Source organism: Somniosus microcephalus, chromosome 7, assembly GCF_052327205.1.
Source record: "Somniosus microcephalus isolate GS21.2 chromosome 7, FLI_Smic_1.0, whole genome shotgun sequence".
Classification (NCBI taxonomy): Eukaryota; Metazoa; Chordata; class Chondrichthyes; order Squaliformes; family Somniosidae; genus Somniosus; species Somniosus microcephalus.
Window position 1 is genome coordinate 277374002 of NC_140993.1, and position 15046 is coordinate 277389047.

The 15046-nt window shown below is 46.9% G+C and overlaps 1 protein-coding gene across 7 annotated transcripts in view; it reads right to left on the reverse strand.

Annotated features, from left to right (window-relative positions):
• Window positions 1-15046, reverse strand: part of fbxl2 (F-box and leucine-rich repeat protein 2) — a 321753-nt gene that overhangs the window by 64475 nt on the left and 242232 nt on the right. For all 7 annotated transcript variants that reach the window (XR_015079120.1, XR_015079121.1, XM_085993892.1 and 4 more), the window contains one exon: window positions 13590-13634. Coding sequence is in view for 5 of the 7 variants with exons in the window: in XM_085993892.1 (XP_085850018.1) it covers window positions 13590-13634 (45 nt within the window). In the remaining 2 variants the exon portion in view is untranslated. The remainder of the gene's footprint in view (window positions 1-13589; window positions 13635-15046) is intronic.

Genomic DNA, 15046 nt, shown 5'->3' on the forward strand with positions numbered 1-15046 from the left:
TTTAATCGCTCCACCATTGGTGGCCATGCCTTCAGATGCCGAGGTCCTAAGCTCTGGAATTCCCTCCCTAAACATTTTTGCCTCGCTACTGCTCTTTCCTCCTTTAAGACGCACCTTAAAACCTACCTCTTTGACCAAGCTTTTGGTTATCTGCCCTAATAACTCCTTATGTGGCTCGGTGTCAAATATTTTATGATAACTCTCCTGTGAAGCACCTTGGGACATTTTACTATGCTAAAGGATTGATATAAATGTAAGTTATTGTTGTTTATTTAATATTCTATCATTACTAAAGATTAAAAACTTGCCATTTATACAGCTCCTTTTACAGCTCCACAATGTCCCAAAATGCTTCACAGCCACCTAATTCTGGTTGAAATGTCGTGACTGTTGTTTTGAAGGCAAATGTACAGCCAATTTGCACACACAGTCCCTCCCACAAACAGCAAATGAGATAAAATGACCAGTTAATTTGTTCATGTGCTGTTGGGTGAGGGATGAATGCCGGTTCGGGCACTGGGAGAAATCCTTTACTTCTTTGAATAGTGCCGTGGAATCTTTTACGTCCACCTAAACAAGCAGATGGGGCTTCAGTTTAACCTCATCTGAAAGATAGCACCCTCCAACAACACAGCAATCCCTGAGCACTGTACCGAAGATGTACTGGATCATAACTTTAGATCAGATCTCGAATAGCCACGACACAGATTGGGTGAGCAAGGAAGCAATTCTGCACCACCTCTAGAAACATACACTTCAGTTTTTCTAGTCAATATCTGGATAATGGTCAACAGTCTGACCATTTTCTGAAATTTCTTTATCTGCAAAAACATTTAGTGGTCTATTTCCTCCTGCTCAGCAGATCTATAACTAAAAATATGTTCTTTTCTTTACTGTCCTTGAGCACAACAGGACCACTGTCTGACCAGCAGGCGAGGCACTAGTATAATTTCTTGCTAAAGATGCAATAGTTTAATCAGGTCTCGATTATACCATTACATTGAACCTTTTTCCCCCCAATATTGTAAACTTTTCCTTGTTTCATTTCTCATCTTTTTTCCTGTCCCCTGTTGCCCAAGCAATCATCTATATTGTTGGGTAAGATCAGGCCTGTGCCATGAGGTGGGGTGTGGGAAAAATAAAGGATAAAGGCCTAGAAATTCAGTATAGCCACGTTTGGGGCGCTACAGCATGGCGTTCGCTAACTTTTGCGCCCGGCGCAACTTAGCGCCACCTTCGCCGATATTCAGTTGCATCGCCCCAAGAGGTTGCTGCTGCGCTAAAGCAAGCGATGCACGACTATCATTAGGCGCTAAGCCGGCGATCCGGGGCGCAAACACCGAAGGCGGGCGCAGCGCAGGTGTGGCGAGGTGCTCATTGAGGGCAGACAGTCAGGCACCGGTCAGCACTTAAAGGGGGAGGGTGGAATTGCTTGGCTGCCATGCCCTGCACACTGCAGCCCTAAGGCAAGGCCTGAACACTGCTTCTGGAACAGCTCCACGCCCAGGAGAATGGAGAAGGCCAGGGAGAGAGTGCAGCGCTTCGGCGAGGGTGACCTGAGGCTGCTGGTTGGCGCAGTGGACCGCAGGCACCATATCCTCTTCCCTGAGGGTGGCAGGAGGCCGCTGCCCGCCGAATATCGGAAAGCATGGAGGGATGTGGCAAACAGGGTCACGTCCAACAGCGTGGTTGGCAGGACACCAACCCAGTGCCGGAAAAAATTCAACGACCTCACTCGGGTTGTCAGGGTGAGTACCCTTTCCAGTATCCTCCTCATCCCTGCATGTGCACCTCACTTTATGGCCAAACAGGTCTGAAAGCCCTAATGGCCAGCCCTCATCCAGCAGCTATGGGACTGTCATGAAAAGCACTTGCGCAATCAGGACTTTAGACACTGTCAGTGCTATTCGACCATGGGAGGCAGTGCGGGCAAGATCAGGGCTTGACACTGTCAGGGCTAATCGAACATGGGAGGCAGTGCGGGCAAGATCAGGGCTTGACACTGTACTTAGAGGCGGTCCTTTCTCTTGCAGGCCAAGCTGGCGCATAACAGAAGACAGCAGCGACAGACCGGGGGAGGCCGTCCTGACCTGAAACAGCTGAGCGACCTCGAGCAGCGAGTGGAGCGGATCATGGCAGGCCGGCTGAGTGGCCCTGTCGCCACTGGAGATGCTGGCCCTGTTCTGGGCACCAATGGTAAGGTCATCACCTTTTTGACCTCTCCCTTTCCACTTGCGCCTCACACCAGCATCCTTTGCCACTATCGAACCAATGCAGTGCACAGCAGCACTCATGCCTCCCTCGCTGCCGCCCTGTCCTCACTCTAAAGCAATTCTTGTGCCTCCCTGCTTTCAGATGGTGACTCGCCAGGTGAGGAGGCGGCCCCTCAAGCTGGCACTGTGTCCGAGTCAGACATAGAGGAGAAGGAAGAGGAAGCCAGCCCATCGGGGACACCCTCAGCCGAGGCAGCCCATGGCCATGATGGTGACACGTCTTCCCTGGAGGGGAGCAGGGGAGGAAGGGTCGGAGGATAGTGAAGCTCCGGGGACCAGCGGGCTGCAGCAACGCGGGAGGGGTGGGGAAGCTCGGCGGCCTTCTCCCCGGAGGGTGAGTGCGGCCTCCAGTCCTGCTACGGTGAGCGCAGAGGAGGTGCGGCTCCTAGCAGAAATGGGCGCCCAGGCTGAGCGCAGGCACACTGAGCTCATGGCTGCAGTGGCAAGGATGCCTGACTCCATAGAGTCACTGGCAAGGAGTGTGCAAGAATTCGGGGCAGCACAGGCCAGGAGTCTGCAACAATTCAGTGCAGCACAGGCCAGGAGTCTGCAACAATTCAGTGCAGCACAGGCCAGGAGTCTGCAGGACATCGCGGCAGCACAAGCTAGGAGTCAGCAGGGCTTTGCTGCTTCACAGGCGGCTTCTAGCCAAGTGCTCAGTCGTGCCGTGCATTCACTGGCTGCTGTCATGCAGACACAGACCAGGGCCACACGGGCACTAACTGCTGCCACACTCGCTGGATCGGCCAGGCATCGCCGGGGCACTCGCTGTGCCGCAGCAGTCTGTGCCTCAGCAGATTGCTGCGCATGCTGCAGTGCTGGCCCGTGCGCGTGCCAATGTATTAGCTGACCAGGGAGTGCCTGTGATCTGTCAGGTTGGCAGCATTCCTGCAGCCAACACTGTCACTCCTCCATTGCAGCTGCCACCAGCTGTTGGACAGACTGCTGTCGCCCAAGCAGAGTTGGAGCAGTCAGCAGCCGGCCCCTCCAGTCCCAGAGCTGGTCCAGGCCGACCCCCAAGGGCATCTGCCGTCTCATCATCTGACCCTCAGCAGCCTTCCCCCAGACTTGCTGCAGCCACTGGGGTCCCATTGAGGAGGAGCTGCAGGGCGGGTAGGGGCCAGTCACGGAAGCAAAACGGATCACCCTCGCAGGGGAAAAAGTAGAAGGTGTGGCCAAATGTTTTGTTTTACTTATAAAAGCCGAGACTGGTGTATTTGTCTCATATATAAAGGCCGAGACTGCTGTATTTGTTTCATATATAAAGGCCGAGACTGGTATATTTGTTTTACTTGTAAAGGCCGAGACTGGTGTATTTGTGTTTTTTTGGGGGGGGGGGGGGGTTTCTCTCCATTAGTTTGTCATGTGGGAAGGGCATAGAGGTATCACAGTAAAAAAAATTCTTAAATCGCACTGTCCATGCTTTCTTTTGAAAGTCCTGGTTGCCCTGCTCGGCTGAGGGCTTGTGGAGTGGCTACATTCATCTTCTGCCATTGGCACAAGCCATTCCCTGAGAGGGAGCCTAGAACCGACTTGCAATAAGCCGCCGACGGGCGGCCCTTGCACTTTCTGCCTCCCTCCTATGCTGGTCCTCCTCCTCCTCTGGTGGTCCTCCAATGTCTGCTGGCAGTGGCTGAGTCCTGCGGATAGCCAGGTTGTGCAGCATGCAGCACACGACAACGAAATGGGAGATTCGCTCAGGCGAGTACTGTAGGGCTCCCCCGGAACGATCCAGACAGCGGAACCGTTGCTTCAGCACGCCGATTGTTTGCTCAATGATGTTCCTGGTTGCTTGATGGCTGTCATTGTATCCCTCTTCAGCAGGGGTGCTGGGCGCACGGAGCGGGGTCATCAGCCAGGTGCACAAAGGATAGCCTTTGTCCCCGAGAATCCATCCTCGTGGGTGAGGCTGGGCCTCGAACATGTCTGCCACAGAAGTCTGGCGCAGGATGAAGGCATCGTGGCTGCTGCCTGGAAAGTGGGCATTGACAGCTAGGATGAGCTGCCTGTGGTCACACACCAACTGCACGTTGAGCGAATGGTAGCCCTTCCGGTTGCGGTAATCCTTGGCATTCTCTAGAGGTGCCCGCAAAGCCACATGCGTGCAGTCAATGGCGCCCTGCACCATGGGGAAGCCCGCTAATGCTGCAAAGCCCACTGCACGCTCTTGCTGCTTGTCAACGGTCATGGGGAAGGAGATGAACTGACCTCTCCTTCTGAAAAGGGCATTGGTCACCTGGCGGACGCAGCAATGTACCGCAAACTGGGAGATGTTGGAAATGTCCCCAGTAGCGGATTGGAAGGAGCCGGTGGCATAGAAGTTGAGAGCCACCGTCACCTTCACTGCCACCGTCCTCAGCTGTGGCTGCAGATCTCCGCGAAGCAGGTGGCAGATCTCAGTGACCACCGCCCTTCTGAATCGCAGCCTCCGAACACACTGCTCCTCAGACATGTTCAGATATGAGAACTGCTGGCGGTATACCCTGGGTGGGTAAGGCCTCCTTTGCCGATGCCTGTTGCCCCTTCTCCGTCTGGCCATGACTGGCACTCTCTGACGGCGTCTCTGAGCCCTTTGAATGCAATGGAGAAGCCCAACATTTCCACCCATTGCAGCCCCCATTATATGTTTCCAATCAATGCTATGACACTGAAGTTAAAGACAAGTGCAAAGCTGTGGCCTGAAGCCACAAGTACCTGTGCGAGTGTTGAGCCAAACTAGAAAGCTCTCTACCTTTGTCTCTCTCCAAAGATCCGTCTCTCACAAAGAAAGAGTGGTGCAAAATGGCTGCCATTTATACTGCAGGAGGAGTCCCCTTTAATTTGCGCCCCCCGCAGCGACTGGGAACCGCTCCCCTCTACCAGTCGCTAGGGGCGCCAGGCGCACAATAGGCCGGCGCCACTGAATTTCCGGTTCGGGGCGCACAAAGGGCGTTGCACCATGAAATGATGTCAGGATCTGCGCGCGCAGCTGAGCGCGCGCAAAGGTCTTGCGCCGCCGCTAAATCTTAACTGAAGTTCACGAGAGGCGCAGATCGCGCTGCGCCCGGGCGCTAGCCGCTTAGCACCCCACTTCTCCTCCTCCTAAGGCGCTAGCGGCTGGCGCAAACAACTGAATTTCTAGGCCATTAACTTTTGACTGAGGGACACAATCCTAACATGCATGTTACTTGAGGGTCACTTTCACAAACTACCCTAAGGCAATTCCATGCAGTTAATTTTTTTTTTTAATAAACAGTAATGCATCATAAATAGGAACATAGGAACAGGAGTAGGCCATTTACACTTAGCCCCTTGAGCTGATCTAACTCCATATAACCGCCTTTGCCCCATATCCCTGAATACCTTTGGTTAACAAAAATCTACCAATCTCAGATTTAAAATTAACAATTCAATTAGCATCAACTGCCATTTGCAGAAGAGTTTTCCAAACTTCTACCACCCTTTGTACCACGTTTCACTCCTGAAAGGCCTGGCTCTAATTTTTAGACTATGCCTCCTATTCCTGGACTCCCCAGCCAGTGGAAATAGTTTCTCTCTCTCTACCCGATCTGTTCCCCTTAATATCTTGAAAACTTCAATCAAATCACCCCTCAACCTTCTAAATTCCAGGGAATACAACCTTAGTTTGTGTAATCTCTCCTGGTAATTTAACTCCTGGACTCTGGGTATCATTCTGGTAAACCTATGCTGCACTCCCCCAAGGTCAATATATCCTTCCTAAGGTGTGGTGCCCAGAACTGCTCACAGTGCTCCAGGTGATGTCTAACCAGGGCATTGTACAGCTGCAGCATAACTTCTACCCCCTTGTATTCTTGTCCTCTAGATATAAAGGCCAGCATTCAATTAGCCTTTTTGATTATTTTCTGTACCTGTTCATTACATTTTAATGATCTGTGTACCTGGACCCACAAGTCTCTTTGGACCTCCACTGTTTTTAGCCTTTCACCATTTAGAAAGTACCCTGTTCTATCCTTTTAGGTCCAAAGTGGATGACCTCACATTTGCCTACATTGAAATCCATTTGCCACACAGTTTTGCCCATTCACTTAAAAAAAAAAAAAAAAATTTGTTCATGGGATGTGGACGTCGCTGGCGAGGCCAGCATTTATTGCCCATCCCTAGTTGCCCTTGAGAAGGTGGTGGTGAGCCGCCTTCTTGAACCGCTGCAGTCCGTGTGGAAGGTACTCCCACAGTGCTGTTAGGGAGGGAGTTCCAGGATTTTGACCCAGCGACGATGAAGGAAGGTGATATAATTCCGTCAGAAATAAAAACAGAAAATGCCGGAGAAACTCAGCAGGTCAGGCAGCATCTGTGAAGAGAGAAACAGGGTTAACGTTTCAGGTCGATGACCTTTCATCAAAACTGGAAAAAAGCAGGAAATGGAACAGATTTTTAAGCAAGTGAAGAGGCTGGGAAAGGGGGGAGGTGATGAAAGAACAAAAGGGAAGCTCTGTGATAGGATGGAAGGCGGAAGAGGTTAAGAGACATTAAGAGATATTCAAGGCAAAAGGAGATGGAGCTGCGATTGGATGCATACTGGAGCGGTCACGATGCTTGGGACATCGTGAATAGCACGTTTACGGAGTTGGACACACCGCAGGTAAAGGTTGGACAGGAAGAAAGGAACGGGTGACCAACAGGCAGAGTACTAGGCGCAGGCAGTTAGTGCAGGGGTCCCCTGTGGCCACCCCCCTCTCCAACAGATATACCACTTTGAGTACTGTTGGGGGGATGGCTTATCAGAGGAAGGCAGCAGCAGCCAACTTCCTGGCACCAGGGGTGGCTCTGCTGCACAGAATGGGAGGAAAAAGAGTGGTAGAGCTATAGTAATAGGGGATTCAATTTTAAGGGGAATAGATAGGCGTTTCTGCGGCCGCAAACGAGACTCCAGGATGGTGTGTTGCCTCCCTGGTGCAAGGGTCAAGGATGTCTCCGAGCGGCTGCAGAACATCTTGGAAGGGGAGGGTGAACAGCCAGTTGTCGTGGTGCATATAGGCACCAACGATATAGGTAAAAAGCGGGATGAGGTCCTAAAAGCGGAATATAGGGAGTTAGGAGGTAAATTAAAAAAACAGGACCTCAAAGGTAGTAATCTCAGGATTGCTACCAGTGCCACGTGCTAGTCAGAGTAGAAATAGAAGGATACTTCAGATGAATACGTGGCTAGAGGAATGGTGCCAGGGGGAGGGATTCAAGTTCCTGGGACATTGGAACCGGTTCTGGGGGAGGTGGGACCAGTTCAAACCGGACGGTCTGCACCTGGGCAGGGCTGGAACCGATGTCCTAGGGGGAGTGTTTGCTAGTGCTCTGGGGGAGGGTTTAAACTAAAATGGAAGGGGGTTGGGAACCTGAGCAGGGAGACAGAGGAAAGGGAAACAAGGATAAAAGCAAAAGATAGGAAGGAGAAAAACAAAAGTGGCAGTCAGAGAAATCAACGGTTTAAATCAAACGTGGCCACAGTAAATAATAATTCTAATAGGTCTAAGAGCATTAAAAAAACAAGCCTGAAGGCTTTGTGTCTTAATGCGAGGAGCATTTGTAATAAGGTGGATGAATTGGCTGCGCAAATAGAGGTAAACGAATATGATTTGGTTGGGATTACGGAAACGTGGCTCAAGGACGGCCAAGACTGGGAACTCAACATCCAGGGGTATTCGATATTCAGGAAAGATAGGCAAAAAGGAAAGGGAGGAGGGGTAGCATTACTGGTTAAAGAAGGGATTAACACAATTGTAATGAAGAATATTAGCTCTGATGAGGTGGAATCTGTATGGGTAGAATTGAGAAATACTAAGGGGAAAAAAACATTAGTGGGAGTGGTATATAGACCTCCAAACAGTAAGGCGGAGGTTGGGGATAGCATTAAAAGGGAAATTAAAGAAGCGTGCAATAAGGGCACAGCAGTCATCATGGGTGACTTTAATCTACATATAGATTGGGCTAACCAAATTAGTAACAATACTGTGGAGGAGGAATTCCTGGAGTGTTTACGGGATGGTTTCCTGGACCAATATGTCGAGGAACCAACCAGAGATCAGGCCATCTTAGACTGGGTATTATGTAACGAGAAAGGATTAATTAGCAATCTTGTTGTACGAGGCCCCTTGGGTCGGAGCGATCATAATATGATCGAATTCTTCATTAAGATGGAGAATGAAGTAGTTGACTCAGAAACTAGGGTCCTCAATTTAAATAAAGGAAACTACGATGGTCTGAGGAGCGAGTTGGGTAGGATTGATTGGGGAATGGCACTCAAAGGGTTGACGGTGGATAGGCAATGGCAAACATTCAAAGACCGAATGGATGAACTACAGAAGTTGTTCATCCCAGTTTGGCATAAAAATAAAACAAAAAAGGTGACTCAACCGTGGCTAACATAAGATCCAAGGAGAGCACATACAAATTGGCCAGAAAAAGCAAAAATCCTGAGGATTGGGAGCAGTTTAGGATTCAACAAAGGAGGACAAAGGGATTAATTAAGAAAGGGAAAATAGAATATGAGAGTAAGCTTTCAGGGAACATAAAAACTGACTGTAAAAGCTTCTATAGATATGTAAAGAGAAAAAGATTGGTGAAGTCAAGCGTAGGTCCCTTGCAGTCAGAATCGGGGGAATTTATAATGGGGAGCAAAGAAATGGCAGACCAACTAAATACATATTTTGGTTCTGTCTTCACAAAGGAGGACACAAATAACCTCCCAGAAATACCGCGGAACATAGGGTCTGATGAAAGGGTGGAAGTGAAAGAAATCAGTATTTGTAGGGAAATGGTGTTAGGAAAATTGATGGGACTGAAGGCCGATAAATCCCCAGGGCCTGATAATCTACATCCCAGGGTACTTAAGGAAGTGGCCCTGGAAATAGTAGATGCATTGCTGGTCATCTTCCAGAACTCGATAGACCGTGGAACAGTACCCATGGATTGGAGGGTAGCTAATGTTACCCCACTATTCAAAAAAGGTGGCAGAGAAAAAGCGGGGAATTATAGACCGGTAAACCTGACATCGGTAGTGGGGAAAATGCTAGAGTCCATTATAAAAGATGTAATAGCAGAGCACTTGGAAAGCAGTGACAGGATCGGACAAAGTCAACATGGATTTACAAAAGGTAAATCATGCTTGACTAATCTACTGGAATTTTTTGAGGATGTAACTGGTAAAATAGATAAGGGAGAACCAGTGGATGTGGTGTATTTGGACTTTCAGAAGGCTTTCGATAAAGTCCCGCATAAGAGGTTAGCGTGCAAAATTAAGGCACATGGGATTGGGGGCAAGGTATTGACTTGGATAGAGAACTGGTTGGCGGACAGAAAGCAAAGAGTTGGAATAAACGGGTCGTTTTCCGAGTGGCAGGCAGTGACTAGTGGGGTACCGCAAGGATCGGTCCTAGGACCACAGCTGTTCACAATATATATTAATGATCTGGACGAGGGAATTGGATGTAATATCTCCAAATTTGCAGATGACACAAAGCTGGGTGGGAGGGTATGCTGTGAGGAGGATGTCATGAAACTCCAGTACGATTTGGACAGGTTGGGTGATTGGGCAGAAACATGGCAAATGCACTATAATGTGGATAAATGTGAGGTTATCCATTTTGGTGGCAAAAACAGGAAGGCAGATTATTATTTGAATGGCAATAGATTGGGAGAAGGGGAAGTGCAAAGAGACCTGGGTGTTCTTGTGCACCAGTCGCTGAAGGTAAGCATGCAGGTGCAGCAGGCGGTTAAGAAGGCAAATGGTATGCTGGCCTTCGTAGCAAGAGGGTTCGAGTACAAGAACAAGGATGTCTTGCTGCAGTTGTACAGGGCCTTGGTGAGACCGCACCTTGAGTATTGTGTGCAGTTTTGGTCACCTTACCTGAGGAAGGACGTTCTTGCCATGGAGGGAGTGCAGCGAAGATTCACCAGGCTGATACCTGGGATGGCAGGAATGACGTACGAGGAGAGATTGTGTCAATTGGGCTTATACTCACTGGAGTTTAGAAGATTGAGAGGGGATCTCATCGAAACCTATAAAATTCTGTCAGGTCTGGACAGACTAGATGCAGAAAGGATGTTTCTGATGGCCGGGGAGTCCAGAACCAGGGGTCATAGTCTAAGGATAGGGGGTAAGCCATTTAGGACTGAAATGAGGAGGAATTCCTTCACCCAGAGAGTGGTGAATCTGTGGAATTCTCTGCCACAGAGGACGGTGGAGGCCAGTTCATTAAATATATTCAAGAAAGAGTTGGATATATTTCTTAAGGCTAAAGGGATCAAGGGATATGGGGAGAAGGCAGGGACAGGGTACTGAAATTTGGATGATCAGCCATGATTTCATTGAATGGCGGAGCAGGCTCGAAGGGCTGAATGGCCTACTCCTGCTCCTATCTTCTATGTTTCTATGTAATGGGACAGGTTAAGAAACAAAGGATGGCTCTAGATGGAGTGTAAATTGCGCTGGCAGAATGAAAGACAGCTGCCGTGTGGGGGAGAAGAAAAAAAGACAGACAAAGATATATATATGTATGATGATAGGGGCCGAGGTTATTATATGGTGAGACATAACGTTCCCCCTCCCCCCTGCCACCCCACCCAAATGGTGATGAGTGTGAAAGGAAAGGCTTGGACATTGTAGGGATCTTCTGGGGATAAACACAATTGTTCTGGAGGATGACTTCACAGGGGGAATGTAGTCCAATTTTTCTCTGGAGACTATCAGAACTAGTGAGTATATAAATCAATTACGGAGTAAGACCACTGCAGAATAGAAACCTTCAGTCTACCTCTCAAAAGATGCAGAAGGAACAGCCTTTAAAGAAGGAAATACTTATCGGCCACAGCAGTCATGAGTTTGACCTTTAACCCACCCACCACAGCACAGCTGGAGACAAGAGTGGACCAAGGCATCAGCATACTGAGCTTTGCAGATTACATTATACAGCTTTATGCCGACATTATTGGGTTGCAGCCCATTATTTCAAACCATTAGTTACACTGGTGTACATCTGAGCACCCTTCTCTATGTAGCAGTGATGATGCCAGTCACAGCTCCACTGAGTCAGCTGATGGCCAATTGATAATGAGGATGCAGTCTCGATTTCCGCTGTGGTTGTTTTGCAACTAAGAGTTGACATTTTAAAATGTTCCTTTCAGATAGTCAAGTTGATGGTGCACATAAAACTTCTTGTTTCCAACATCAGTTTTAACTGCTCCTCAGGGGCTTTTCTGCTTTCCCTGGAGAAGGGATTTACCATGTTTAGTCTGTACCAGAAAAGGTATAGGGAAGTTCAAAGGAGTGTGGTTGAGCAGGGTTCCAGAGACCTGCTGAACTCTGTGCTGTCTACCTGGCCTGGAGCAGACAACCATGGGTTGCAACAGATCTCCTTAGCTTTAACTGCTGATCAACAGAAATTCCAGATCTGCGACTGCCTGTGTCCCAGTTAAGTTGCAATGCAACTACTATACTCAAGAGAAATACGTACCAGTTTGTCACTGTGCCATGAATCTTCTAGATTCCGAGGACCCTGCTAAAAGAGGAGTGTCCCTGCCTTGTCCACCTCTGAGCAAGCATCTCTGCTAGCTTGCCATTCTTTACCTTTGACAGAATGGTACCTCTGGATCCTCAGCTGGCAAGTCGCATCAGTGCCATACACGATGTCAAGATTTCCATGTCGATAGTTGATGCTTTGGGCCGAGAGTCAGTACTGAAATTTAAACCAAGGCTACAACTTGAGAGAGGATGAAGACATGGAACTAAAGGTTTTATTAATGCGGTTCCATCTTGAGACTTGTGCATATTGACTATTTGTCGGCACTGGTGTGTCAGTGCCAAGGAGTTAGTGGGCTTGAGTCCACCTGTATGGGCACCCTCTTCTTTATACTCAATTCTCTCCCTCTCTCTCACCTGAGGGTAGAAGTGGTAGAAATTGGATCTGAAAGTATCTGTCAGGATCAATCAAGTTTTCACATTCAGGTGGCCAATTACTCTCGGGTTTTAGCACTCATTTTGGACCAAACCTCAAACACACTGAAAAAGCTGCTAATTCTCACCCTTGTGTAGGACCACGCCAATATGTCTGACTACTACCACCCCCCCCCCCCCCCCCAAAGTGTGGTCTAAGAGGGGTATCAGTGTGTTGTACAGATATTTCTGTGCTGCACAAGTGAAGATATGAAGCAATGTGCCTTTATAAATCGCAGAATACCAAAGTAATGCAGAAACCAGTGCCTTGGACCAGTTATGACCTTAACATTCAATACAAGCAAGCGAACTGCAGCATTTGACCACTCCATAGATAACATCCAGAGAATCCTCCATACATTGGCTAATTATATTAACCATTGGAAAATATTTTAACAGTGAAATGAAAACATTTACCCAGAGAGAGATTGTATTCTTTTTAAACACTTCCTTTCACAATATGCATTTGATGCTCATGACATACATGTTAGATACTAGAAGTACATGCCAATATACTATAATTTGCTAAAACTGTGGCACAGAAGGCATCATAAGTGGTGGTTTCAAAAAGATAACTTTAGAACCTTAATGTGGAATACTGGTTATTCATGTTGTTAAATGAGTTTTCATAAAGTTTCCAACAGCATAATGTACCCTAAACGAATTAACCCATCATGGTTATCAACAGCAGACACAAGAGCAAAGATAATCAGAATATTACATCTATCCCTTTATATCAGGCATCTATCCCTAGATAGCAGAATCATGCATCAGAAGACTGGGGGAAGAAATGGGGCAGCTGTTTTGACTTGATTTCAGGATAGCAAACCTAGTTTAGGAAGAAATTCTTTTTTTCATATTTTGTAAAAACAATGTTTTGGCAAAAATTGCAATTATCTAGGGATAGCAATGTTGTGCAATGGAGCACAGTTACCCAGTGACAGCATACACAATTTTGAAGTAGGTACAGTGAGGGGCAAATGCAAGGATTCTCCAACTTTGCCCCAACAATGTATTTAATTCAAATGCCAAAAAGATTAATCCCTACAGCACCAGGGTGAAATCTTTCCGTGCCAAATTATGAAACATTCCGTACTGTGGACAATGCCCAGTGGAATTGGGTTAAAACTGTCCAAATTGACTTTACATAGGTCCTATAGGGGAATAAAGATGAACCCATCATTCTGGGCTGGTTTCAAACCCAGGTGAAAGCACAAGGTACAATCTATACTCACACCAAGTCCCTGCTTCAACAAAATAAAAACAACCCCTCTGCTTTAGTATTAACTTAGAATAGCTATATAGCAATCCTCCTACTAATGATAGCTCAAATACAACCAAATAGAAATGGAACAGACTCAAGAAATTCTTACCAGAATACACTCTTCCAGATCCATCTTTTCAAGTTCATGACAATTCTAGAATATAGTTCAAGAAAGTTACATATGAGTTTCAGTAGTATGTCCTATGCAAGTTATACATTTTCTCTACCATATACATCTTAGCACACTTAAATCTGCATTTTATGTACACTATTTTGATCCAACTTGATGGGTGCCATGAAATATATTGACAGGTTAATAAGGTCATAAAGCAAACCAAGTACTGGGGTTCATTTCCAGAGGGATAGAATTGAAAAGCAGAGAAGTTACATTAAACTTATATAGAACCTTGGTTAGGCCACATTAAGGGTACTGTGAACAGTTTTGGTCTCCATATTAGAAAAAGGAGAGAGGCACTAGAGAGGGTCCAAAAAAGATTTACTAGAATGATAACAGAACTGAGAGGATATATTTATCAGGAAAAGCTGGAGGGGCTGGGGCTCTTTTCTGTAGAAAAGAGAAGGGTGAAGTGTGATTTGATAGAGGTCTTTAAGATTATGAAAGGGTTGATAGGGTAGGCGTAGAGAAGATGTTTCTACTTGCGGGAGAGTCCAAAACTCGAGGTCATGAATATAAGATCGTCACTAATAAATCCAATAGGAAATTCAGGAGAAACTTCTTTACCCAAAGAGTGATAAGAATGTGGAACTCGCTACCACAAGAAGTAGCGGAGGTGAATAGTGTAGAAGCATTTAAGGGGAAGCTAGATAAGCACATGAAGGAGAAAAGATTAGAAGGGTATGCTGGTAGGGTTAGATGAAGTAGGGTGGGAGGAGGCTCATGTACAGCATATATGCCAGTTGGATCATATAGACCAGTTGGATCGAATGGTCTGTTTCTGTACTGTAGACTATGTATGTAATAGTTTGCAGCACTGATTTAATCTTTTGAAAAAAGCTTACTTTTCACTCTTTGCAAAGGCACCATTCACAAATCACAGACTGGGCAGCATCTGTACTATTTTTGCTGGGGGTGGGGGCAGGAAATCAGAGGGACTATTTCTCCAAGATGCTTTGATGTGATGTCATGACACTGAAAGCACTATATGTGCAACCTCTCTCCCAATTCCACATAGTATACAAGGGAGCCATATTCTTCAAAACAGCAATTTATTTTGATCTGCAGATTTTCATTGTAATTATATCCTGAAATGGCCTAAGGGGCAAACAAATAGGAGTATGGTATGTGGAAGAAGCTGTGGACTGTTGCAATGAAAATAGAACTACATGTTAAATAATTTTCTTGGTATTTTCACACATAGCTGGAGTGCTTCCATACAATGAATTGCTTTGAAGTTCAGTCACTGTTATGTAGGTGAAAACAGCAGTGGCTGCCATTTTGTAGACAACATTCCACAAACTGAGCTGAATGACCACGTGATATTCACTGTGCATGGGCCTTGGTTTAACGTTTCTTATATTTGACTGGTGGAAAGATGAATAGAAAGA